General features: G+C 36.7%; 1 protein-coding gene across 2 annotated transcripts in view; it reads left to right on the top strand.

Annotated features, from left to right (window-relative positions):
• ASPM (abnormal spindle microtubule assembly) overlaps window positions 1-12,304 on the top strand; it is a 62,579-nt gene extending 50,275 nt beyond the window's left edge. For both annotated transcript variants that reach the window (XM_010358452.2, XM_010358451.2), the window contains 10 exons: window positions 102-268; window positions 2,083-2,179; window positions 3,003-3,212; window positions 4,241-4,390; window positions 5,412-5,603; window positions 6,061-6,253; window positions 6,361-6,515; window positions 7,978-8,154; window positions 9,439-9,608; window positions 12,001-12,304. In XM_010358452.2, coding sequence (XP_010356754.2) covers window positions 102-268; window positions 2,083-2,179; window positions 3,003-3,212; window positions 4,241-4,390; window positions 5,412-5,603; window positions 6,061-6,253; window positions 6,361-6,515; window positions 7,978-8,154; window positions 9,439-9,608; window positions 12,001-12,103 — 1,614 coding nt within the window. In that variant the 3' untranslated portion in view covers window positions 12,104-12,304. The remainder of the gene's footprint in view (window positions 1-101; window positions 269-2,082; window positions 2,180-3,002; window positions 3,213-4,240; window positions 4,391-5,411; window positions 5,604-6,060; window positions 6,254-6,360; window positions 6,516-7,977; window positions 8,155-9,438; window positions 9,609-12,000) is intronic.
• Window positions 12,305-27,975: the final 15,671 nt, after the last annotated feature.

Here is a 27,975-nt window from a genome sequence, read left to right as displayed (position 1 = left end):
TGTCTGCACTAACCTTATTTAACTGTCTTTATACTGATTTATCTTATTTACAAAAAAAAAGGCATCTCATTACATATTTGTTATATTTATGTATTTAATAGGCTATGTGGAGGAGATATAGAGCCAAGAAATATTTATGTAAAGTGAAAGCTGCCTGCAAGATTCAAGCCTGGTATAGGTGTTGGAGAGCACACAAGGAATATCTAGCTATATTAAAAGCTGTTAAAATTATTCAAGGGTGCTTCTATACCAAACTAGAGAGAACATGGTAATGTATCATAGTTCTGTGGAGAATGTAATAGTATTTGTGTGTGATAGAGCTAAGCCCTTACATAAAAGTACACTGCCTATTGATTTTTATTTTAAATATTTGTTATGTTTAATGTATATGGTTGGTTTTGTTGATATTTTCTTTATTAAGGAAAAAATATATCTTGTACTGTCTTGCTTTTTTGAGATAGAGCATAGCCTTTAATTAATACAATTACTAATCTACTAAAAATATTTACATATACTTGATTAATTCAGGTTCATAAGGATTAGAGTAAGGACAGAGAGGTAGGAAGTTAATAAAACCATTTAGTTAAGACTCGGTTTTCTTATTAGTGCTTTGGTCCATTTTGTTGGGTGACTTAACTACTGGCAAAAATTTTTTTCTTACTCATTCTTTTTTTTTTTTGAACTTTGTATTATTCCTCACACTCTTTGTCATTAATGATGAAGACCCTAATTACCAACCTGTCTATGCTAATTGTATTTCCCTATTCCTAGCTCATTTCTTACACACACATTTTCACAAGCTGTTACCCGATCATCTTTTTTTAAGTTCATAGTATAAGAATTTTTCTTCGGCTCCCAGAGTTGTGAATTATTGAATCAATGATGGTTTTAAAGATGGTGTAGGAAAGCACACTAGTGTGAGAGGAATGTCTGGATCAAGCCTATGGGTAGAAGCAGGGCTTAACATATAAAATTGATCGCATGAAGACAGAAGTAGAATGTTGGTTACCAGAAGCTAGGATAGGGAGAAGGGAGGGGTGGATAAAGACAGGCTGGTTAATGGATATAAAAATACAGTGAGAAGGAATAAGATTTACTGTTTAGTAGCACAATAGTTAACAATAATTTATTGTATATTTCAAAATAACTAGAGGAATAGAATTAGAAGTTTCCTAATACCGGGAAATGATAAATGTTTGAGGTGACGGATATCCCAGTTACCCTGATTTGATCATTACTCACTGTGTGCTTGAATGAAAATATCACATGTACCCCGTAAATATTTACAACTATTACATAGCCATAAAAATTAAAATTTAAAAGCATATAAAGATACAGTTGCTACTATCAGCTACTAAGGACCAGTATCTAATTTTCCTGTAACAGATGCTGAATTTTTCTCAATGGCATTTGGTCTTATTTTCTAAGAAACATGGCAAAAAACAAGCTAGTCATTCTATTTTTTACACAATATCAAGAATAGAGTAGAAAACCTGTCCGTTCTCACATTTTATCTCTTAGCATTATGTTGATCTGTTAAATTTAATCTCTAGCGCTCAGATCTTTAAAAATTTTTCTCCAGTTCTGTTTACAAAATATCTCTACTTAGATATTTTGATGATACCTATCTTTCCTTTCAAATGAAAGGAAGTACCTAATGCTGCTTGTAAATCTCATTCTCTTCTTAACCACCTCCCATCTGCTCAAAGACTCACTTTCAATGCAAACTCAAATCTTATATTTTACCACTATTTCTACCATTCCCCCTTGATCTAGTTTTTTGCTAGATCTGGGTAACCATACTTTCTTGTGATCCTGTTCAAAATTCTGTGCCGTATTAGAATCGTACAACTTCGTATTTCTTACCCACTGGAATATTGCCAATTGTAAAACTTCTTTTGTGTGCGTGTGTAAATTCTGATTGTTCAAACTTAGCTATGGATTATGCTTGCCCACTTTTTTATTCTGTCATTGCCTTTCTTATATTTTATTCTCTTCTAATAGTTTAAAGGGGGGAGGCAATAAATACTCATTGAATAAGTTAAAATAATTTGAAATTGCTTTCTAATAACTAATTTTTAGGTTTTTGAATGTGAGAGCATCAGCAGTTATCATTCAGAGAAAATGGAGAGCTATACTTTCTGCAAAAATAGCTCATGAACACTTCTTAATGATAAAAGTAGGTATTAAAAATTAATTCACTTGCAAATAACTACTTTAGGAAATAGAAAACAGAATGTTTTGTATTTTTTAATTCTTACAAATAAATCTTTCACTGGGGAAAAAAAGTGTTTTTAAGGCCTAAGTATGCATTTATTTCACACACATCTATTTCAGTCAATTGAAAATTATATTCTCCCATAAAAATACTATTTGCTAGTTTTTAAAAATATATGAGGTATAGGCATACCTTGTTTTATTGTACTTCACCTTATGGTGCTTTGCAGATATTGCATTTTTTATAAATTGAAGGTTTGTGTCAACCCTGTGTTGAGCAAGTCTGTTGGTGCCATATTTCCAACACCATGTGCTCACTTTGTGGCTCTGTGTCTCATTTTGGTAATTCTCACAGGTTGTTATGTAATTGAGGAATCTAAGGTGTGCTGATGGTATGCTATGTTTTGTCAAGCTACAGACAGCTTCTATCATAGCTATTTATGATCACTGTGCTCTTTCTATTGTAGCTAGCATTTTTATTAAATGTATTTGAGCTGTAATGTTAATCCTTTTTCCTCTCACAATGAGAAGTATCAAGAGGATGAGAGGGAAAGAGCACCAAGTATCTCTTGACCCTTGACCCTTGGCTTACACCTTCATTTTGGCTATAGACCTATGTGAGTTTGGAAATAATGCTTCATCACCATTTCATATCTATGAAACATGACATTCTTAAACTATAAATCATAATTATGCCATCTCATTGAGAAATTAAAGAACTTCTAGTGGGTTAGAAATCCTTTTATTTCTACCTATTAATGTTACTTGTCAATTTTTCTTTATAGAGACACCGAGCTGCTTGTTTGATCCAAGCACATTATAGAGGATATAAAGAAAGGCAGGTCTTTCTTCGGCAGAAATCTGCTGCTTTGATCATACAAAAATATATACGAGCCAGGGAGGCTGGAAAGCGTGAAAGGATAAAATATATTGAATTTAAAAAGTCTACAGTTATCCTACAAGCACTGGTGCGTGGTTGGCTAGTACGAAAAAGAGTAAGTATTTTCAAGTAGCATATCTCAGTCTTATAAAATGAAAGCACTTGATGTTAAATAGTGTTAAGAAACTTTGGATTTTAGAGAATAATTTCAGAACTAATAGGACCATTAACTTGAATTCATTCAGCTGCTAGAAAGGTAAGTGACAAGAGCACTGACCATCAGATTTTTTTCCTGTGATCCTAGTCATACTATTTCTCACAGGTGTTCACCACCAAAGACGCAAAATAAAATTTCTCCTTTGTAATGAATCTTAACAAAGGAACTGAAAATATGAGAGGCTCCATATGCAAAAGAGGTTAAATGTTATTCTAGTAGCTTTTTGCCACCACCAAGCAACTTTTGAGGTGTTGCAACCAGAATTCCTGTGAGAGCTTCCACATCTTTAGCAAGAGAGAATTCTTTTTAGGGAGGTCATAACATTTAAGCTTACAATATGTGAAGTACTGGCATAGACAAAATAATTTGATTTGAAGTTAAATAGGAGGAATGTTTGTATTTTGTTCATTAAACATCAAGTGGAAGTCTGAAGCCCAACAGCAGCTGTAGAAAGCTCCTTCTGCAGAGTCTTATGCTGGAGTTGCACTGTACTATTTAATAGCAGAGATATTAATTCACATAATTTTTTCTGATTTAATATCACCATTTCCAAGAGTTCTGCTTGGAATTCTGTAACATTTTTTTGAGTTTAATATTTATACCCTTCTCTAATTAAAAGTACATTGCAAACCTTAACTCACTGTTGTAGGGCAGTCTAGTTGAATTAGATTCTGTGGTTATTTAGTAAAGTACCCAAAATATAATTTTGCTTTCTATACTCTGAATTATGAGTTACACTGTTGGAAATATTGTATAGTAAAATATTGTAATTACTTTGAATTACAATATAAGTAATTGTAATGATTAAAAATTAGTTTATTCTTGCTAGTTTATATAATTTGATGTTGAGGTTATACAAAAAATAAACACTCATTGATTAACTTAGGAAGCAGATATTTGAATATGCTTTGTTTTTTCACCTTTAGATTTTAGAACAGAGAACCAAAATTCGACTTCTTCACTTCACTGCAGCTGCATATTATCACCTGAATGCTCTCAGAATTCAAAGAGCCTATAAACTTTACCTGGCTGTGAAGAATGCTAACAAGCAGGTTAATTCAGTCATCTGTATTCAGGTTTGCCTCTTCTTTGCAGTAAAACTATAGGACATAATTTTTCTGTTAGAAATTTTTGATACGTAATAAACAATTTCCAAATGCTTTATGCTAAGGTTGTACAACATTTAGCCTTTTACCATATAGCTGTTAGAATGATTTGAGGGTTAGAAATAGATTGATGTTTTATGGCACAGTAATAAAGTTGTGAATTATTGTCTGATGTAATTGTACTCATTTACATTTCTGCCAGCAAAGTCTTGAGGGTACCCTGTTTCTCTACATGCTTGTCAACATAAAGTATCGGAAGACTTTCTGATTTTTGCCATTGTAATGAATGGGAAACAGCATCTCATTTTTTTTTTTTTATTTACTTGATGGCTAGCGATTCTAAAATTATATTCTATATGTTGGTTATTCAAGTTCTTGTCTGTGTACTTTTTTTTAACATCTTTTTTTCAGACACTTAGCCCATTTTTCCATTGGATGTTCTTTTTTATTGTGATTTATAGTAGTTCTTTACATATTTTGAAGAAGAATTCTAGTTGTTTATATACATTAACATATATTTACATATAAAATATTTAGTGAAAAAAATTGCAGAATAATACATGCAGTTTGGTAGAATTTATATAAATTGTAAAATGAAGACAATGTTGTCCGGGATTAACTATACTCCTGTACCCCTGCGTGCACAGACACGTGTTGTCCAGGATTGAATGTACTCCTGTGCGTGTGCGTGCACAGACACGTGTTGTCCAGTGTTAACTGTACTCCCGTGCGTGTGCCTGCACAGACACGTGTTGTCCAGGATTAACTATACTCCTGTGCGTATGAGTGCGCACACACACACAAGCACCCAACATGGACTGGAAAGGTTTTTGCACCAAGTAGAGTGGGGAAGTAATGCCTCTGGGGAAAGCTGAAAGATTTCTTGATACACTGTTCTGTTTCTTTCATTTATATATAAATGTATATTTGTATATATTTTTTAAAAAACTTGAAGTAGAAATGAAAAAACAAAAGCCTATGTTTTAAACAGAGATGGTTTCGAGCAAGATTACAACAAAAGAAATTTATTCAGAAATATTATAGCATCGAAAAGATTGAGCATGAAGGTCAAGAATGTCTGAGCCAGCGAAATAGGGCTGCATCAGTAATACAGAAAGCAGTGCGCCATTTTGTCCTCCGTAAAAAGCAGGAAAAATTCACTAGTGGAATCATTAAAATGCAGGTAATTGAAACTTGTACAGTTTTAGTTCAGAACTTTAATTTGCAATTCATCTACATGATATCTAACTCTATAAAAACAGTCACCATTTTAAAAAGCTAACACATTAGCCAGTAGAATAACTCATAAGCGCTGTACTACCATAATTTCATTGCTAAGCTCTTTATTTTCAAATGCTCTAGAGGAGGTTTATAATCAAGAAGTAAAAAAGTATTTCAACATTTTGAATAGATTTAGACATCTTTGGTCAATAAATGCTACCCAGTTTACGTACAGGAATATCTGTATTTCTTTTTTTGAAAATTGATTTTGCTGTTTATTTGAACTTGAGGTTTTAATTGAAATGCATGTGATCATGTCAAATAAATTTACTGAAAATGTTTACATTGTGAAAACAGATGTAGATATAATAGAAAACATTGGCTATAATCTTAAAATTACTCGGTTTTATCTCTTTAAGGCATTATGGAGAGGCTATTCTTGGAGGAAGAAAAATGATTGTACAAAAATTAAAGCTATACGACTAAGTCTTCAAGTTGTTAATAGGGAGATTCGAGAAGAAAACAAACTCTACAAAAGAACTGCACTTGCACTTCATTACCTTTTGACATATAAGCACCTTTCTGCCATTCTTGAGGCCTTAAAACACCTAGGTTAGTTCGTATTCACATGTTTAAAAAATGTTGTAATAGTACATTATTAGCTAAAACTTCATTTTGTTGCTGTAAATTTACCTGTATGTTATTTTTTTTTCTTTCAGAGGTAGTTACTAGATTGTCTCCACTTTGTTGTGAGAACATGGCCCAGAGTGGAGCAATTTCTAAAATATTTGTTTTGATCCGAAGTTGTAATCGTAGTGTTCCTTGTATGGAAGTCATCAGATATGCTGTGCAAGTCTTGCTTAATGTATCTAAGGTAGTTTTTCATTTTATTAATGAGATATTCACGGGTCAACAAATAAGGCCCTGCAAATTAAGTTTGTGTTTATTCATCACTAGGGCTTAAATCTCTAAGTTAAAATTAATTTATGTGCAAGAGTCTTAGGGTGAAAAAATGTTTATTAACATAAATGTAGATTTAAGTACCAATTTTTGTGTTATTTTATTTCCTCAGTCTTTATATTAAAAATGATGATTAAAAGTTATTAAGTACTTACTACGTGCTAGTATTTTTCATGCATTGTTTAATCCTCATAATAATCTCTAAAATAGTTCATATTATTATTCCCATTTTATAGAGAAGAAATAATAATAATTATAGAAGTTAAGTTCCTCCCCTAAGAACCGTAGTGTGATAAATGGTAGAATTGAATTTGGATTCATTTCTGTCTGCCTTTAGAGGTAGCAGTGTTATCTACTGCATTATATCAAAATAGTATCACCACATTATAATCATATCTAGCAAAGCATGAGAAAGAAAATTATTGCTATAACTTAGTTACTCTGTAATTGTTGATCTGTGTATCAGAATTTGTCTTTTGACCTTGGACTATTCCAAACTATATGGTATGCAACCAAAGGTTGAAAGATTTCTCTTTCCTACTTAACCTTTCAGTGACAACTTAAAGCACTTTACCCAATATTTTTATTTTGAGAGGTAGTGGTTAAGAACACAGATCCGAGGCCAAACTGCTTGAGTTTGAATCCCAGCCCACTAGCTTATTATAGGTTACTTAGGTTCTCTGTACTTTACTTTCCCCAACTATAAAATGAGTATAGTGACAGTACTCAAAATGTTATTGTGAAGATTGAGTTAATACACATGAATACATAAACTTGCCATACAAAGTGTCAGCTATGTTGTTTTGTTATTTTTATCTTAGTATCATCATTTGTTACCATGCAAATTTCACTATGAATCTAATAATACAATTAGAAAAACAAGGCATGGAAAATATATCCTAGACTTATTAGTATCAAATTTATTTTGTTTTATTTTCGAGCAAGCTCTTCTTCCTCTCAAGGAGTATGTAATAGAGTAACTAATTAGATCCTGCCTTTATCATTATCTTACCTATGATTAATAATATCACAGATAAGTTATCTTTTTCCTTAGAGATTCTTACTAAAGTGGTCTTATCTTTAAAAGTTTGCTTTTATTGACTTCAAGATGTTTGTTTTCAGAGGTTTTAAATTTGATTTTTTTAAATATGAAACTTTAGAATTGGGGGGAAGATTAAGATTAAAATGTGAATACACATATATGATAGATCTATAAATGATGTTATCAGAGGTATTTCACAAAGTCCTTTGCACTTGCTGCAGGAGGTCCAAAAATTTGACTATAGGTATGGACTTTTGTATTTTGTTTTTTGGTTGGGTTGTTTGTAAATATGTGTGTTTATTATAACTTTTAATTTCATTCTGTTCTCTTCAAGTATGAGAAAACTACTTCAGCAGTTTATGATGTAGAAAATTGTGTAGATACACTATTGGAGCTTTTGCAGATATACCGAGAAAAGCCTGGTAATAAAGTTGCAGACAAAGGCGGAAGCATTTTTACAAAAACTTGTTGTTTGTTGGCTATTTTACTGAAGACAACAAATAGAGCCTCTGTAAGTATTAATCAGTTGCCTTTCTTTAAGATTATTTTTCTGTGGTCTTACGTCTATGACTTTTATAGTTTTCCTTTAGTAATTGTCATTCTAAAATAGGGGTTTATGTGTGTTCAAACCTGCTTGTTGCACTGATAAAATGAGTTCACGATGTATCTATGAGTTGTTTCTTTCTGACGTATTAAACTGAATTCTGAAAATAAATTTATTACAGCCATATAAGTAACCATTTCCCATTTACTAGAGAGAAAAGTATCCTAGCAAGATAGAAAACCAGATATGTATAACTTCTTATCCTCCTGTTGTAACCATAATTGTATTTCAAGCTTTTCTACGATGAGACCTCTGAGTCATTCTTTTTAAACATCACAATTAACATAGGGGAAATCACAGGCCATGATTGGACTGTGGCCTTTATCCCGATAAGTGGGAACCACTGCAGGGTAAAGCAAGGGAATTATATTTTCCAATTTAAATTTTAACAACACTCTGGCTTCTGATTGAAGAATGAATTTGGGAGAGCATGTGTGGATATAGGGAGACTATTAAGGAAGGTGGCAAGTGTTGATATGCAATGATCTAGGCAAGAGATTGTGCTTGTCTTAGGATTGTGTCGCTGAGAGATAAGTAGAAGACTTTGGAAACTTTGCAGAGGTAAACTTTTCAAGACTTGGTAACTGGATATGATAGGTATATTGACTGTAATAATTCCTATGTTGACTATAATAATTCCTTCTTGTGTTCAGTGTGGAGTTAACTATGCAACTTTTGGATATTTATCTTCTTTATAATTGCCTTACAAATTAGCTCATAATTTAAATCAATCTACCTGCCAAACTTGATGAGGTGTCTTTGATTATTCAAAGCTTAAAAGTTTACTGCAGGCTGGGCGCAGTGGCTCATGCCTGTAATCCCAGCACTTTGGGAGGCCAAGACAGGCAGATCACAAGGTCAGGAGATTGAGACCATCCTGGCTAACACAGTGAAACCCCATCGCTACTAAAAATACAAAAAAAAATTAGCTGGGTGTGGTGGCGGGTGCCTGTAGTCCCAGCTACTCAGGAGGCTGAGGCAGGAGAATGGCATGAACCCGGGTGAGCCAAGATCGCGCAGTGAGCCAAGATTGCGCCACTGTACCCCAGCCTGGGCAACAGAGCGAGACTCGGTCTCAAAAAAAAAAAGATTTACTGCATAGTTTTTATTTGTTATATTTGATTTTGCTAGTCTTAAAGGGATAAAATTTTAATTCTTATTACTTTTTAGTAACTGCATTTTATTTTATAGGATGTACGCAGTAGATCCAAAGTTGTTGACCGTATTTACAGTCTCTACAAACTTACAGCTCATAAACATAAAATGAATACTGAAAGAATACTTCACAAGCAAAAGAAGAATTCTTCTATAAGCATTCCTTTTATCCCAGAAACACCTGTAAGGACCAGAATAGTTTCAAGGTAAGCAGTTAAATGCAGTCTATAAATTTGTGTCACAGTTCATTCATTCATTTAACAAATATTTATTGAGCACTTATCACAAACAAGATGTGCTTTTCAATAGAGAAACAACATGTGAATAAGAATGGGATGTTTGGCAAATTTAAAAGAGGCAATCTTGGTAAATAATGAAATAACATTATACTGTAGCTTTGGATATTTAGTAGTTATTCAACAAACTTCTTGTATTAAATAGTTAAGAGCTAAGGCTAAGAAGCTTTTTATAAGTTTTGTTATTTGTTTAATTTTATTTAATTTATTTCATTTTACATGAAGGACAAGCTACACTGTTTAAGAAGTGCCAAAAGTCCTTCTTAGCCAAAATATCAACCTCCAGTCTTCCCATAATCACCCTGATTCTTGAAATTTCTCCTTCTGGAAATTTAGATTGACATTTTCAGATTTTATTGGGAAAAAGATTTAGTTTATTTTGGTGAACTGTCATGGCATTTAATTAGTTTTTTTTCCTCCCTTCCTTCTTTCTACCTCCTCCTTTTTTTCTTCCCCCTTCTCCTTCTCTCCCTCCCTCCCTTCCTTTCTTCATTCCTTCTTGAGACTTAGCAATTTTCTATACTAGGTACAAATCCTACATTGTTGACAACACACGATTTCTTGACCTGAGTGGTTACACAGCCATTAGCTTTATAATTATACTCGTAATTATAAATTGTATAATATAGTTATAAATTAGTTTTGTGCATGCATACTTCACAGTATAACGTAAGAAGTTCATTTGCTTGAAATATATTAATGGGACCATTTATACATATTTTTTAAGGACTTGGTAGAATTTAATATTCATTATATTTTAAAAACTCATTCTAACATATGAATAGATTTTCTTAAAATTTTGATGTAGGTCAGGCTTTTTGAGGTAAAATTTACTGACAATATAAATGTATCCTTTAAATGTATGCAATTCAATTGGTTTTGTATACAGTTAGGAAACTACCACCACTGAGATACAAAATAATTCTATAACACAAAGTTTCCTCATGCCCCTTTGTTATCAGTTCTATTTCTTTATTCCCTGGATTTTGGGAACTACCGATCTGGTTTTTGTACCTTTAGTTTTGCCATTTCTATGCTGTCACATATATGGAATCATAAAGTAGATAGCTTTTTGTGACTGGATTCTTTTACTTAGCATAATGCTTTTGAAATGTGTTCATGTTTATGCATGGATTTGAATTTCATTCCTTTTTATCACTTAGTACTATTCCATTGTATGGTCATACCACACTTTTTTCACTCACCAATTGATACATCTTTGGATTTTTAACAGGACAGAATAAGATGATGGAAATGCATATAGTAGGGAATTATGTGAGAAGATGCATGAACTCCCCTCTGTTTGATACTATTTTCTCAATAAGTTTGAGATTATAAACTTAACAACTCAGAAGCAGCTCAGAGGGGATGGAGTGGAAGTTTGAAAAGAGGAAAGGACCAAGATAGTCATCTTGGAGAGAAAGAGAGCATGCTGGCAATTTCAAATGCTCATTTTAGATTTGCAATTATTGGCAAAAAATAAAGTCAGCTTGGTTGTGTAAACTTTTTTAGTAATATGCAGCTGTATAGGAATGGAGAAGGCAGATATTTTGACTCAACTTGAAATCCAAGTAGAATTTTTCAGACTAGTTTGGTAGGAGGGAGACAACAGTTAATGACATTTGCAGAAGTTTTGATAATACTGATGCACCTGAGCTAGATACACAGGAAAGTAAGAACAGCATTCCGGTGGAAGTTGGGTATGTGTTGAGGCCAAATGAAGTGGAGATCTCAGTGGGGTAGAAGAACTGGTTCAGTGACTGTGTTAGAGCAGATGACATGGATGAATCAGAAATGGTGGATGGAGAACAGAAGTCTCAAATTAAGATTTCCGTGTTCACACACTTTCTGATGATGACAAAGTCTAGTATGTGATCATGTTAAAAAGGATTGGTTGAGGTAGAATTCAAGGAAAGCGGGGCAAAAATGGACTAGGTTGATGGTCACATAGGTGTTGCTGTTGCTGAGAACGATGACAGGAGTTAAGAGGAGACCAAGAACCAGGTTTACAAGGAATAAGGCAGTGAGGGTTTGGCCGATGACCAAAAGGCAGTGGGCAAGCTAAATAGCAAAAGCTTCAAAGAAGCCAGCATTATTTTTTTAGAAAGGATGGAGAGAAATAGTCTGGAAATAATGATGGACAATAATATGAAGTTCTCCCACCTCTTTGAGCAGGTTGTAAGGGAAATGATGTGTTCAGGAGTAGCTACAATTTAGCTAAGACGAAAAAGGTGAAGGTAACTCATAAGAGAAGAACTTTATTAATGCCAGACTTTTTTTTTTTTTTTTTTTTTTTTAACAGGCTTAAGCCAGATTGGGTTTTGAGAAGAGATAACATGGAAGAAATCACAAATCCCCTGCAAGCCATTCAAATGGTGATGGATACACTTGGCATTCCTTATTAGTTTACTAATGTAAACATTTTCAGTATGTATAGTGTAAAGAAATATTAAAGCCAATCATGAGTATGTAAAGTGATTTTTGCTCTCTGTACAACTTTTGAAACCTGACTTTGTATTTAAAAAAGCATAATCTGTTCATTACCTTCTTCATTTTTTAATTATTTATAGCTTTATGCATATAACAAACTAATACGTCATAGATGATTATATTATTCCTATTATCTTAAAGTATTATAGTAGTTGGAATGTAATCATATTCCTAAAAGGAAATAATACCTGGTTACACCTTTTTTATAGGCAAGTTGAGGAATTTTTATAAAACAAATGTTAGAAATTGAAGATCTGTCTACTCACTAAGAAGTGAGACTAGGATAAAATAATCTCACAAATTCATATCAACAGCATCCTTATCCATATCCTTGACTGGCTAAAGCATCCAGATAAGCAAGTGAGTCCTTCTAGGCTCACAAAAAGAATACACCTACCTCTGTATTTACCAAAAATTCTTACCATTGAACTGATGGGGGTTATAATTTGAAGTGGAAGGAACATGCTATTGCTTATAATAGAATCGTGTTGTGTAGTTATATACCACAGACCTGAAAATGATTCAATATTGAAGTGTAATTTTTTTTCTACAGCTTTGAGTCACTATTACTAGTATCTGTGGTTTCAGGGCCACAGATGTCTAATTCTCATGGCTGAAATCTGATAGAGTCTCAAAGTCTGCCCATGTATGAATGCCATGAAAGTGTTTAACTGTTCAGAATAAATCAGGAGTAGCTAGAAATTGAGAGACTGTTTAACTACTTAATGTATAACTTGATTAGAACAATTTAAGAATTAAACCTAATTTGTGTGAAATTATGTGCTTATGATTTGGTTAGGGTAGATCTAAATATATTGGTGCATTAAACAGTATGTGGAAATTAACTCTGGATAATTTTTTTTCTTTTTTTTTCTCTTTTTGTTCCAATAATGTGGTTTGGGAGCTTTTGGGACTCTGTATTTTCCAAATATTGTTTTGTTTTCTTTTTTGGCTGACTTGCTGACTTTTTTATTGTTTTATTTTTCTTTTTCACTTAACAGAATTTTAGCACTAATAAGTAATTATTCACTTTGGTAAATTATACTGGTAGGACATAATTGACCAGCGTAAACATGTTATTGGCACCAATTTCCTCTAAGATAGATATAATCAATTAATAGTTGCACAAGAAATATTTAGATGAAGTTACACGTGTAAGAAGATGACTTCCAGATATTAAAACAATTTTTCTGTCGTTGAATCTCAGGCCAGTAATTTCTAATGGACTTTTAATTCACACCCTAACTCCCTTGTTTCAGCTGTACTACTAACTACTCTTACAGCAGACAGTAACATCGGTTCTACCAGGGCTTCCCCTTTGCCCATTCCCAGGGAGGTATGTTAGATTTGACAGATAAAGAATTACAGTGCTGTTCTTGCTGCTTATAGTGGGACTGCATCCACAGCTCAGATTTGACTATAAGGGATGAAGTTATAATCTGCTGTGAAATTCCTTTAAAAATATACACTGTCAAATTTAATGATATGCATACTACATCTTGTGCATTGATAACATCCTCACTAGTACATTGAACTGCAGTTTCACTCCTAGGACAGGCAAGATAAAAGAAATGTTACAAAATGTGAAAGATTAAAAGTGGTATAACTATCAGTCCCCACTTTCATTTTCATTTCCCAATCCTAGTTGCCTTTTTAGTAAATCCTTACTCTGGATTGCATAATTACATATCAGTTTATTTAATAAACTTAGCTTCTCAAACATTTTTCCTGCCTATTTTATTTGTGCCTTCTATATATAGATGAGTAACGTTATCTTATAGTGGTTTTAATTTGCATTTTCCTAATGCTAATTATGTTGAGCATCTGTTATTTTTTTTTATTTTTTATTTATTTATTTTTTGCTATCTATATGTCCTCCTTGGTAAAGTTGAATTATTCAAGTCTTCTCCATTTTAAAAATTAAGTTGTTTTCTTATTTTGAGAGTTTAGAAAATATTCCAGATATGAGTTCTTTATTAGACATGTAGTTTAGAAATAGTTCTAGTCTATTTGTTACTTTTCATTCTTTTAATAGTGCCTTTTGTACAACAGAAGTTTTAAATTTTGATGAAATCCAATTTATCTTTTTCTTTTATCGATTATACTTTTTTATTATTATTATACTTTAAGTTCTAGGGTACATGTGCATAACGTGCAGGTTTGTTACATATGTATACTTGTGCCATGTTGGTGTGCTGCACCCATGAACTCGTCAGCACCCATCAACTCTTTGTTTACATCAGGTATAACTCCCAATGCATGTGTCTAAAACCTCTTTGCTTAATTCAAGGTCATAAAGATTTTCTACTATGTTTTCTGTTAGAAGTCGTATCACTTTAGTTGTGTAGTTTATTAATCAATTTAAAGTTGATTTTTGTATACAGCATAAGGTGTGAACCAAAGTTTAATTTTTTACATATAGATAGCCAGTTGCTCCAGCACCATTTATTGAAAAGACTATCATTTCTCCACTGAATAGCATTTACACATTTGTCAAAAAACAGTGGACCATATATATATTTGTCTATTTCTGGCCTCTTCTTTTCCATTGATGTCTTTGTTTATTTTTATGCAAATATAATGCTGTCTTGATTATCATAGGTTTACAATAAGGCTTAAAATCAGTTAGTGTAAATCATCCAAAGGTGTCCTCTTTCTAAGTTGCTTTGACTGTTCTAGGTCCTTTGCATTTTCGTATGACATTTAGAATAAATTATTCATTTGTTCTGCTTACTTGGTGTGTCATTTGCTCTTCACTTTCTAAATCTTGAAGTGGAAGCTGATATTATTGATTTGAGATATTTTTCTTTTCTAATACAGGCAGTCAGTGCTATAGATTTAAGTACTGTTTTGCTGCATTTGATAAATGTTGATATGGGTTGGTACTATGGGTCCAACATTATCTCATATGCTGCTGTTGGAAGAAGAATTATTGGCATAATAGGCATAATTTCATTAGAAAAATAATACACTATCTGTATTACAAATGCACATTTCACTTCTGGAGATTTATCATATATAGTCACATGTGCAAAAGAGCATGTGCAGTATTGACATTGCAGAAACATGGGCAATAATAAAATATTGGAAACAATTTATTATCCAACAACAACTAATGCATATTTTGGTATCAGGAATGGTTCTAGAGGAACAGAATTTTAAGGAAGGATATCTTTAGTTGGTTTCTGGGTTTCTGAACTTAGCTACTTAATATGATTAGACCCCAAAAACTGCTAAGAACTCTACTTCTAATAGTATGGAGAACACTGATAATCCTTGGTGTGAACTGCTGGGAGAGTTATGCAAAATAAATGCATTTGATATTCCTGATCACCGCTCATGAGAGGCAAGGGGTTTAGTGACTCTATATATAATACCTTTGACCGTATGTGGAGAACCAAGGGATATCTGTATTAGTCAGGGTTCTCCAGAGGGACAGAACTAATAGAGTATATGTATATGTGAAAGGGAATTTATTAAATAAAGGAAGAATTGGCTCATACGATCACAAGGTGAAGTTCCATGATAGGCCATCTACAAGCTGGGAAGAAAGAAGCCAAGAGTGGCTCAGTATGAATCCAAAACCCTCAACAGCAGGAAAGCCAACTGTATTCATTTTTTTCTCACATTGCTATAAAAAACTAAGACTGGATAATTTACGAATAAAGGAGGTTTGATTATGACAGTTTGATTCACAGACTGTACAGAAAGCATGGCTGGGAGACCTCAGGAAACTTACAATCATGCCAGAAGACCAAGAGGAAGCCAATACCTTCACATGTCAGAGGGGGAGAAAGAGCAAAGGGGGAAGTGCTACACATCAGATCTCATGATAACTCACTGTCATGAGAACAGCAAGGAGGAAATCCACCCCCATGATCTAATCACCTCCCACCAGGTCCCTCCCCAACATTGGGAATTACAATTCGACATGAGATTTTAGTGGGGACACAGAACCAAACTATATCACTGTCAGTGCAGCCTTCAGTCTGTGGCTGAAGGCCTGAGAACCCCCAGCAAACCACTGGAATAAGCCCAAGGGTCCAAAGGCTGATGAACCCAGAGTCTGATGTCAAAGGGCAGGATGAACAAAAGGAAGCATCCAGCACGAGAGAATGATGAAAGCCAGAAGACTCAGCAAACCAGCTTGTCCCACCTTCCTTCTTTGTTCTAGCTATGCTGGCAGCCAATTGGATGGTGTCTGCCCACATTGAGGAGGTTCTTCCTCTCCCAGTCCACTGACTCAAATGTCAGTCTCCTCTGGCAACACCCTCACAGACACACACCAGAAACTATACCAGCTATCTAGGCATCCTTCAGTCCAATTAAGTTGACACCTAATATTAACCATCACCCCTTGTCAACTTGGCACCCATATACATCTCCTAAAATCATACTTAATCTCCAAATAAATATAATAATAAGGTCATAGTTATACCACAATACAGCTATTATTTGTACAACTGGAAGGACACTAATCCTTAACCTAAATGCCATTACATAAAGCTAACAACACTTAAATGCTGATATGAAGTCAATAAATCTTATGCTACGTGATAAAAGGAAATAAAACAAAGATATTTTCTTAGTACAGGTATATACATGCTCAAACATATTCTTAACAAAATAAGGAGGAAATAAATACTCATGACAATGACCGTCTTCATTTCTGCAACTGGTCACATGGTTGTAGCTGGTATTGATAACTACCCTCTTCTACTACTCATTTTGTATTCTCTTTGCTTTCAGCAAGCACCTTGGCTGGTTGTGATTGTTTACCTGGTAAAGTGACCCAAACCTTTATTCTTGAAGAGTCTGGGCCATTTATAGTCCTGCCTGGATTGGGTTGTTATAGTTTCCCATTGACCTTAATCACAGGTCATGGTAATACTAAAAGATGCACTAAGGTATTGCCTGTATTTGATACATACTCCTTCTTACCTCCACTGTGAAGTAGTAGTCTGATTTCATCTTGATAGTCCAGGTCAGTCACCCCAGCCAACACTGTAACTCCTTTCATAGCCTGTTGACTTAGAGGCAGAAGGAGCCCAAAGTGGCCAGGTGGCAATAATCACTTCCAGTTTAATGGAATCGTTGTTTCTTCTGGTGGCAGCATTCCTCCCTCTATAAGGGACCTCTAGGCCAGTAGAACATAATGTCATGGAAAGAGGAACCAAATATTTTACTAGTGGGTCACTAGGGGTGATGATGAGTAGTGCCACTTTCACTCCAACCCCTTAATTCTTGAACCCGTGAATCCTGGCTATGGGAGAAACAGTACCATATACTGGACCCTGATTCAGAACATACGCAACCTTCTAAAGAACTTTGCCCAAGCACTACAAAGTATTATCACCGAGTTGGTGGTGTAATTATGACTTCAAAAGGCCATTCCACCATTCCATCAATCCAGCTGCTTCAAGATGATGAGTAACACAGTAAGGTCAGTGAATTCTGAGCATGAGCCCACTGTCAACACTTTTTTGGCTGTGAAGTGAGTGCTGTTGTCAGAGGCAATGCTATGAAGAATACCATAACGGTGGATAAGGCATTCTGTGAGTCCACAGGTGGTATTGTGTTCACGATGGAGTGAGTGTCTATTCCAGTGAGGACAAACAGCTACTCTTTCCATGACTGAAGAGGTCCAACATAATCAACCTCCCACCAAGTAGCTATCTGATCACCCAAGGAATGGTATCATATTGAGGGCTCAGTATTGGTCTCTGCTGCTGGCAGATTTGGCACTCAGCCATGGCCATAGCCGGGTCAGCCTTGGTGAGTGGAAGTCCATGTTGCTGAGCCCATTTGTAACCTCCATCCCTGCCACCATAGCCACTTTGTTTATGAGCCCATTGGGTGGTGACATGGATGGCTGGGGAAAGAGCCCGACTAGTATCCACAGAACGGGTTATCCTATTCACTCAATTATTATAATTCTCCTCTGCTGAGGTCACTCTTTGGAGAGCATTCCCATGGAACACAAATATCTTCACAGTTTTTGACCATCAGAAAGGTCCATCCACATATCCCTTCCCCAAATTTCTTTAATCACCAATTTTCCAATTATATTCCTTCCAAGTTTGTGACTATCCAGCCAAACCATTGGCTTATAGGCCTTGAATCAGTATATAATCACACACCTAACCATTTCTTCTTCCAAGCAAAGTGCGCAACCAGGTACACGGCTCAAACTTTTGCCCATTGGGAAGATTTCCCTTCACCACTGTCCTTCAGGGATGTACTAGAAAGGGGCTATAGTGCTGCAGTTGTCCACTTTCAGGTGATGCCTGTGTATTGTATAGAACCATCTACAAACCAGGCCCTAGTCTTCTCCTCCTCTGTCAACTGATCATAGGGAACTCCCCATGAGGTCATCAGTGCAGGGTAGGAGAGAGAGAACAAGGCGACAGGAGTGGGGACCATAGATATTTGAGCCACTTCCTCATGTAACTTACTTATGCCTTCAGGACCCACTCAAACCCAATCACATATACCACTTCCATTCAATGATGCAGTGCTGCTGTGCATACCCAATCTTATAGCTAAATGGCTCAGAAAGCACCTAGTTCATGATAGGCATTTCAGGTCACATGGTAACTTGGTGACCCATAGTCAAATGTTCAGTTTCTACCAAGGCCCAGTAAAAGGCCATGAGCTGTCCCTCAAAAGGAGAGTAGTTATCTGAAGAAGATGGCAGGGCCTTGCTCCAAAATCCTAGAGACCTGCACTCTGATTCACCTGTGGGGACCTGCCAAAGGCTCCAAACAATGTCCCTATCTGCCACTGACACCTCAAGCACCATTGGATCTGCTGGGTCATGTGACCCAAGTGGTAGAGAAGCTTGAACAGCATCGTGGACCTGTTGTAGAGCCTTCTCCTGTTCTGGATTCCACTCAAAACTGTCAGCCTTTTGGGTCACTTGATAAATGGGCCAGAGTAACACACCCAAGTGAGGAATGTGTTGCCTCCAAAATCCAAGTAGGTCCACTAGGCATTGTGCCTCTTTCTTGGTTGCAGGAGGGGCCAAAGGCAACAACTTATCCTTTGCTTTAGAAGGAATACCTCAACAGGTCCACACCACTGGATCCTTAGAAATTTCACTGAGGTAGAAGTTCCCTGAATTTTCGTCAGATTTATTTCCCATTCCCTGGCATGCAAATCCCTCACCAATAAGTTTGGAGTGGTTGCTACTTCTCGCTCACTGGGTGCAATCATCATAATGTCATCAATGAAATAGACTAGTCTTGTGGAAAGGACACGTGATCAAGGTCTCTGCAAACAAGATTATGACACAAAGCTGGAGAGTTGATATACCCCTGAGGTAGGACAGTGAAGGTATATAGTTGGCCTTGCCAGATGAAGGCACATTGCTTCTGGTGGGCCTTATGGATAGGAATAAACAAAAAAGCATTTGCCAAATCAATGGCTGCATACCAGGCACGAGGAGATGTGTTAATTTGCTCAAGCAATGAAACCATATCTGGTAAGGCAGTTGCAATTTGGAGTCACCACGTGGTTAAACTTATGATAATATGCTGTCATTCTCCAAGACCCATCTGAGTTCTGCACAGACAAATAGGAAAATTGAACAGGGATGTGTTGGGAATCAACTCCCCCACATTGTGTTTTTCAAGTGCTTGATGGTGTCACTAATCTCAGCAATCCCTCCAGAGATAAAATACTGTTTGTGATTTGCTATTTTTCTAGGTGGAGGCAACTGTAATGGCTTCCATTTTGTCTTTTCCACCATAATAGCCCTCACCCTACCAGTTAGGGAGCCAGTGTGGGGGTTCTGCCAGCTGCTAAGTATGTCTATTTCAATTATGCATTCTGGCAGTGGAGAAATAACCACAGGAAGAGTCTGGGAACCCACTGGACTCACTATAAGTCAGATCTGAGCTAAAACTCCATTAATTACCTGACTTCTATAAGCCCCTACTATAACTGGAGGGCTGCAACGATGTTTTTGGTCCCCTGAAATCAATGTCAGCTCAGAGCCAGTGTCCAGTGGTCCCTTAAAGGTCTAATCATTCCCCTTTATTCAATGCACAGTCACCCTGGTAATAATCCAGAGGTCTCCTTGAGGGGGGATGGGAAAAAAATTAACAGCATAAATTGTTGGCAGTGTAGTGGAGTCCTTCCTCAAGGGGACCTGGCTTCCCCTTCATTCAAGGGCTTCTGCATCTGTAAACTGGCTCAAGTCTGCAAAATGATGGAGGGGCCGTGATTCTTTATTTTTGTGATTCAAATTAGTCTTTTGTCCACTTGACCTAGAAATTTTCTGCTCATGCAAATTAAGAATGTAGCAGGCTTCTTCTCAATTTCACTTCTACGAACACCATGATTAATTAGCCAATGCCAGAGCTCTACTTGAATAGACTGTCTGATTTTTGCCTCTGCTGTCCATTATGGCTACTATATCCACCTTGATGTGATGGTTGAATGCCACCACTTGGCCCCTGCCACCTTGGGATCCAATTATTCCCATCATATTTAAGTTTTCCATTTGAGTGACTACAGTTCTCACAGTAAGATCTAGCATACAGAGAGGAGTAATCACAGAGTTCTACAAGGATGCTGATGCTTCCCTCACAATCTATTTCACAAGGTATTGGTGAAGAGTATGTCTTCTGAACCCTCCTAGTTGGTGTGAGTAGGTCTAAAGTGACAAATCTACTTTAGCATTCCAGTCTCTCTAAGCCTTTGGATCTCTTCCTGTACATTAAGCCTTTGGATCTCTTCCTCTACATTAACCCTCTACAAGGGAGATAGGGCATTTCCAGCTAGCTCACAGTGGGCCATCTTTTGATCCATGTTTCAGGTAAAGAAGCAAATAAACTACTAGAACTCCTTTTAACTCCTTGAGCTGTGACATCAAATGCAGAATTTCTGTTTAGTGGGCCTGTATCAACAAATTCAGCCTGATCCAACTTTATGGTGCTTTCACCATTATCCCACACTTTTTATATTCGTTCCTACACCTGTTCTCTGGATTTCTGCTTATATAAATGAGAAAACTCAAGCAGTTCTTTTGGAGTGTAGTGCACCTCCTTGTGGGTAACACTCTGAGCCTCACCTTTAGGGGCCTTCCAAAACTTTAGTCTTGTTACAACTCTAGATGCAAAGAGAGGTAGTAGGGGTGGGTCCTGAGCAGAATTAGCATTGTCTTGCCTGGCAACTGCCTCTGGAGAGGCCTTTGCTGTTGCCTCAGGCATCACAGGATTTATCTTCTCAGACAAAGGTGGAAAGGCTGATGGCAGCATGAGTCAGGGAGGGGATGTTGCCACAACTGGGGATGGGGAGGCTGTTTCCTCTGGTGAAAAAGGTTCATTAGCATTTAGGAGCTTAGTGCCCTCAGCTTCATCAGGGTAATCTCACAGATCTCCTTTCCAAGTTACAGGGTCCCATTCTTTCCTGATCAATGCCCTCACTTTAACAGTAGACACCTGGTGGGGCTGAGCATGCGCCTTTCATTGCAGGTTAGCCACTCACATGATAAGAGTTTGTGTCTGATTTTTGGATACAAATGTGGAGATAAGGCCCTCACCCAAGGCAATCTTAGAAAAATTGAGGCTAAGTATTCACTCCTGGAGCTGGGAGTTAGAATCCCTGAGCTCATCTTTTTCTTTCATCACTTTGTTCCGTGAACTTAGGAGTACTCAACTAACTTCATTATATTCCTTGGTTCTCCACATATGGTCAAAGGTATAATTTATAGAGACATTAAACTCCTTGCTTCTCAGGAGCAATTAATAAGGAGTACCAAATACATTTATTTTGAATCTAAACAATTCACATCAAAAACTATCAATGTTCTCCATACTATTAGAAATAGAGTCCTTAGCATTTTTGGATCTAATCAGATTTAACAGCCATCTCCAGAAACCCCAAAATCAACTAAAGAAATCCATCCTTAAAACTCTGTTCCTCTAGAACCACTCCTGGTACCAAAATCTGTATTAGGGTTCTCCAGAGGGACAGAACTAATAGTATATATGTATACATGAAAGGAAATTCATTAGGGAGAATTGGCTCACATGATTAAATGGAGAAGTCCTAGGATAAGCTGTCTGCAAGCTGGGGAAGAAAGAAGCCAGTAGTGGCTCAATTCGAATCCAAAAGTCTCAAAAGCAAGGAAGCCAACAGTTCAGCCTTGAGCCTGTAAACAAAGGCCTGAGAGCTCCCAGCAAACCACAGTGTAATTCCAAGAGTCCAAAGGCCAAAGAACCTGGAGTCTGATGTCCAAAGGCAGGAGGTACAGAAGAAAGCATTCAGCATGGGAGAAAGATGGAAGCCAGAAGACTCAGCAAGCCAGTTTTCTCCACCTTCTTTCACCTGCTTTGTTCTAGTTGTGCTGGCAGCTGATTGGATGGTGCCCACCCACATTGAGGATGGGTCTCCCTCTCCCACTCCACTGACTCAAATGTCAATCTCAGGTCTCTATCTCTCAGTCCACTGACTCAAATGTCAATCTCTTCTGGCAACACCCTCACAGACACATCAAGAAACAATCCTTTACCAGTTATCCAGGCATCTTTAAATGCAATCAAGTTGATATCTAATGTATTAGTCCATTTTCACACTGCTGATAAAGACATACCCAAGACTAGTTAATTTATACAGGAAAAAAGGTTTAATGGACTTACAGTTACATGTGGCTGGGGAAGTCTCACAATCATGGCAAAAGGCAAGGAGGAGCAAGTCACATCTTATGTGGCTGGAAGCAGGCAAAAAGAGCTTGTGCAGAGAAACTCCACCTTATAAAGCCATGAGCTCTTGTGAGACTTATTCAATATCATGAGAACAGCACAGGGAAAACCTACCTCCATGATTCAGTTACCTCTTACTGGGTCCCTCCCATAACACGTGGAAATTCAAGATGACATTTGGGTGAGGAAACAGCCAAAACATATCATTCTGTCTCTGGACCACACCAAATGTCATGTCCTCATATTTCTAAACCAATCATACCTTCCCAATCATTCTCTAAGGCTTAACCCATTTTGGCATTAACTCAAAAGTTCACAGTCAAAAGTCTCATCCAAGACAAGGCAAATTTCTTCCATCTATAAGCCTGGAAAATCAAAAGCAGGCTAGTTACTTCCTAGATGCAGTGGGGGTATAGGCATTAGGTAAATACAGCCATTCCAAATGGGAGAAATGGACCAAAACAAAGAGCTACAGGCCCCATGCAAGTCTGAAATCCAGAAAGGCAGTCAAATCTTAAAGCTCTAAAATGATCTCTTTTGAATCCATGTCTCACATCAGGTCATGCTGATGCAAGAGGTAGGTTCCCATGGTCTTGGGCAGCTCTTCCCCTGTGGCTTTTCAGGGAACAGCCTCTCTTCCAGCTGCTTTCATGGGCTGGGATTGAATGTCTACAGCTTTTCCAAATGCACGGTGTAAGCTGATGGTGGGTCTACCATTCTGTGTTTCGGAGGTTGGTGACCCTCTTCTCACAGCTCCACTAGGTGGTACCCAAGTAAGGACTCTGTGTGGGGGCTCTGACCCTACATTTCCCTTCTGCACTGCCCTAGCAGGGGTTCACCACGAGGGCCCTGCCCCTCCAGCAAACTTCTGCCTGAGCATCCAGGCATTCCGACGCATCCTCTAAAATCTAGGTAGAGGTTCCCAAACCCCAATTCTTGACTTTTCTGCACTGGCAGGCTCAAAACCACATGGAAGTTGCCAAGGCTTGAGGTTTGCAACCTCTGAAGCCATGGTCCGAGCTCTATGTTGACCCTTTTCAGCCTTGGCTTGAGCAGCTGGGATGCAGGTCAGCAAGTTCCTAGGTTGCACACAGCATGAGGACCCTGGCCCCAACCCATGAAACCACTTTTTCCTCCTGATCCTCCAGGCCTGTGATGGGTGGGGCTACTGTGAAGACCTCTAACATGTCCTGGAGACATTTTCCCCATTGTTTTGGAGATTGACATTTGGTTCCTCATTACTTATGCAAATTTCTGCAGCTGGCTTAAATTTCTCCTCAGAAAATGGGATTTTCTTTTTTATTGCATTGTCAGGCTGCAAATTTTCCTAACTTTTGTGCTCTGCTTCCCTTACAAAAATGAATGCCTTTAACAGCACTCAAGTCATCTCTTGAATGCCTTGCTGCTTAGACATTTCTTCTACCAGATACCCTAAATCATCTCTCTCAAGGTCAAAGTTCCACAAATATCTGGGGTAGAGACAAAATGCCACCAGTCTCTTTGCTAGAACATAATAGGGGTCACATTTACTCCAGTTACCAACAAGTTCCTCATCTCCATCTGAGACCACCCCATCCTGGATTTCATTGTCCATATCACTATCAGCATTTTGGGCAAAGCCATTCAACAAGTCTTTAGAAAGTTCCATACTTTCTCACATTTTTCTGTCCTCTGAGCCCTCCAGACTGTTCCAACCTCTGCCTCTTACCCAGTTCCAAAGTTGCTTCCACATTTTCAAGTATTTTTTCAGTAGTACCCCACTCCTGGTATCAACTTACTGTATTATTCAATTTTCAGGCTGCTGATAAAGACATATTGAAGACTGGGTAATTTATGCAGGAAAAGGGGTTAAATGGACTTACAGTTCCACATGGATGGGGAAGCCTCACAATCATGGCAGAAGGCAAGGAGGAGCAAGTCATGTCTCATATGGATGGCAGGGAAAACGAGAGAGCTTGTTCAGGGAAACTCTGCCTTTTAAAGCCATCAGATCTCATGAGGCTTATTCAATATCACAAGAACAGCACAGGAAATACCTGCCCCCATGATTCAATCACCTCCCACTGGGTCCCTCCCATGACATGTAGAAATTCAAGATGAGATTTGAGTGGGGACACAGGCAAACCATATCATCTAATATTAACCATCAAGGGGGCCAAACTCATCCTTTTATTAGGGACTCACACTCACAATGACTAACCTATTCCCTTTGAAAACAGCATTAATCCTTCCATGAGGGTAGAAATCTCATGACCTAATTATATCTTAAATGTCCCACTTCCCAACACCTTTACGTTGGAGGTTACATTTCCAACATATTGACTTTGGGGAACACATGTAAATCATTAATATCCAAAATATATAAGTAACTCCTACAACTTAATAGGAAAATAAATTACCTGATTATAAAACGGGCAAAGAAGACATACAGATTGCCAACAGATATATGAAAATGTGTTCAACATCACTAATCATTAGGGAAATGCAAATCAAAACCACAATGACATGTCACCTCAGACCTGTTATTGATGAGGAAGTGGAGAAAAGGAAACTTTTATACACGGTTAGTGGAAATGTAAAAAGGTGCAGCTACTATAGAAAACAATGTGGAGGTTTCTAAAAAGAATGAAAAGTAGAATTACCATTTGATCAAGAAATCTCACTTCTGAATATATGTCTAAAGGAATTAAACTCAGTACCTCAAAGAGGTGTCTGTACTCCAATGTTCATTGCAGGATTATTTACAATAGTCAAGATATGGAAACAACTTAAGTGTTCACCGATAGATGAATGAATTTTCAAAAGCAGTACAGTTGACTCTTTAATAACATGGGTTTGAACCATGTAAGTGCACTCCTATGCAAATTTTTTTCAATACACGTGTTGGAAAACTTTTTGGAAATTTGTGACAATTTGAAAAAACATGCAGGTAAACTGTGTAACCTAGAAACATTAAAAACATTAAGAAAAAGTTAGATATACCATGCATGCATAAATATATGTAGATAATAGTCTTTTATTATATGCTACCATAAAATATACACAAATCTTTTGTAAAAAGTCAAAATGTATTAAAATGTACACACACAAACACTTGCAGACCATACATGAGACCATTCACAGTTGAGATAAATGTAAATAAGCATAAGTATGCAGTATTAAATCATAACCACATAAAATTAATTGTAGTATATACTGTACTTCTGCAATAATTTCATAGCCACCTCCTGTTATTATGTAGTGAGCTCCACTGTTGTATCTGCTTAAAATGTCATGTGATGCTAATCATTTCCATGTGAGCAGTTCATCACTCTAGTAAATTGTGTATTGCAGTAAAAAGGGATCTCTCGTGGTTTTTGTGTATTCTTATTTATATTTAGTGCAATACTGTAAACGTTGAATAGCAACAGGGAACACATACCAAGTGCTACTAGTGATACTGCAAGGGCTCCCCAGAAGCAAATAAAAGTCATGATATTGAAAGAAAAGGTTGAATTGCTTGATATGTACTGCAGATTGAGGTCTGCAGATGAAATTGCCCACAATTTCAAGGTAAATGAATCTAGGATAAGGAACATTGTAAAGAAAGAAAAGGAAATTTGGATAGCCATCACTGCATCTATGCCAACAGGCACAAAAATCTTGCACTTTTTGCAAAATATCTTTCTGTATTGAGAATGTAGCTTTTATGTAGGTGCATGATTGCTAAAGGAAAGTCAGCCTTATAGGCTATAATCTAATTTGTAAAAAAAAAAAAAAAAAAAAAAAAAAAGTTGTTATATGACAACTTACAGCCAAAGGGAAGTAAAGGATTTAAAGCTGGAAAATATTTAACGACAGCAAAAGATAATTTGATAATTTTAGAAAAAGTTTTGGTTTTAAAAATGTCAAGAGAACAGAAGTAGCTTCTGCCAACCTAGAAGCAGCAGATGAGCTCCCAGGTGCCATTAAGAAAATCGTTGAGAAAAAAGGATATCTGCCTGAATGCATTTTAAATGCAGACAAAAATGGTCTAAATAGAAAAAACTGACACAAAGGACATTAATTAGTAAGGAAGACAAGCAAGTACCAAGATTTAAGGCAGGGAGGGGTATGCTAACTGTACCATTTAGTGTAAATGCAGTCGGGTTTATGATCAGGACTACCCTTATCTATAAAGTTGGTAACTCCTGAGCCTTGAAAGGAAAAGAGAAACACCTGTTGCCAGTCTCTTGGTTGTACAACAGGAGAACCGTGGTTGAACAATGAGAACCCTTTTTCTGGATTGCCTCCATGGATGCTTTGTCCCTGAAGCTAGGAAGTACCTTGCCAGTAAGGAACTGCCTATTAATGTTCTTTTGATATTGGACAATGACCCTAGCCATGCAAAACCCCATGAGTTCAATAATGAAGAGGTAGAAGTCGTCTTCTTTCCCCAAATACAACTCTAATTTGGCCTCTAGATCAAGGGGTAATAAGGACCTTTAAGGCTCATTACCCACCTTACCATACGGAAAAGGTTGTCAATGCTCTGGAAGAGCATGCAGATAGAGAACCCCGAAAGAAAGAGCATCATAAAAATATGGAAGAATTACACTGCTGAAGATGTCATTGTTGTTATATAACCAGCTCTGAATGCCATCGATCATAAAACAATAAATTCCTGCTGCAGAGAACTGTCTAGATGTGCATGCCTTCACAGGATTTACAATGGAGCCAATCAAGGAACAGTGTGGATATGGCAAAAGAAAAAAACAAAAGGTAAGGGGCGAAAGACTTAAATATATGAATTTTGTAGAAATTCAAGAGGTAATGGACACCACAGCAGAGAAATTAATAGAAGACTTGATGGAGAAAAGTGCTTCTGAACCAGTGCCAAATGATGAGGAAGAAGATATAAAAGAAGCAGTGCCAGAAAACAAATTTACATTACACAATCTGGCAGAAAGATTCTGATTATTTAAGACTACTTTTGTCTTCTTTTATGACATGAACCCTTCTATGATATGGGCAGAGAAACTAAAGCAAATGGTGAAAGAAAGATTGGTACTGTGTAGAAACATTTTTAGAGAAATGTTAAAACAAAACATCAGACATTA

Source organism: Rhinopithecus roxellana, chromosome 1 (assembly GCF_007565055.1).
Source record: "Rhinopithecus roxellana isolate Shanxi Qingling chromosome 1, ASM756505v1, whole genome shotgun sequence".
Lineage (NCBI taxonomy): Eukaryota > Metazoa > Chordata > Mammalia > Primates > Cercopithecidae > Rhinopithecus > Rhinopithecus roxellana.
This window is presented reverse-complemented; position numbering and strand designations above follow the sequence as displayed.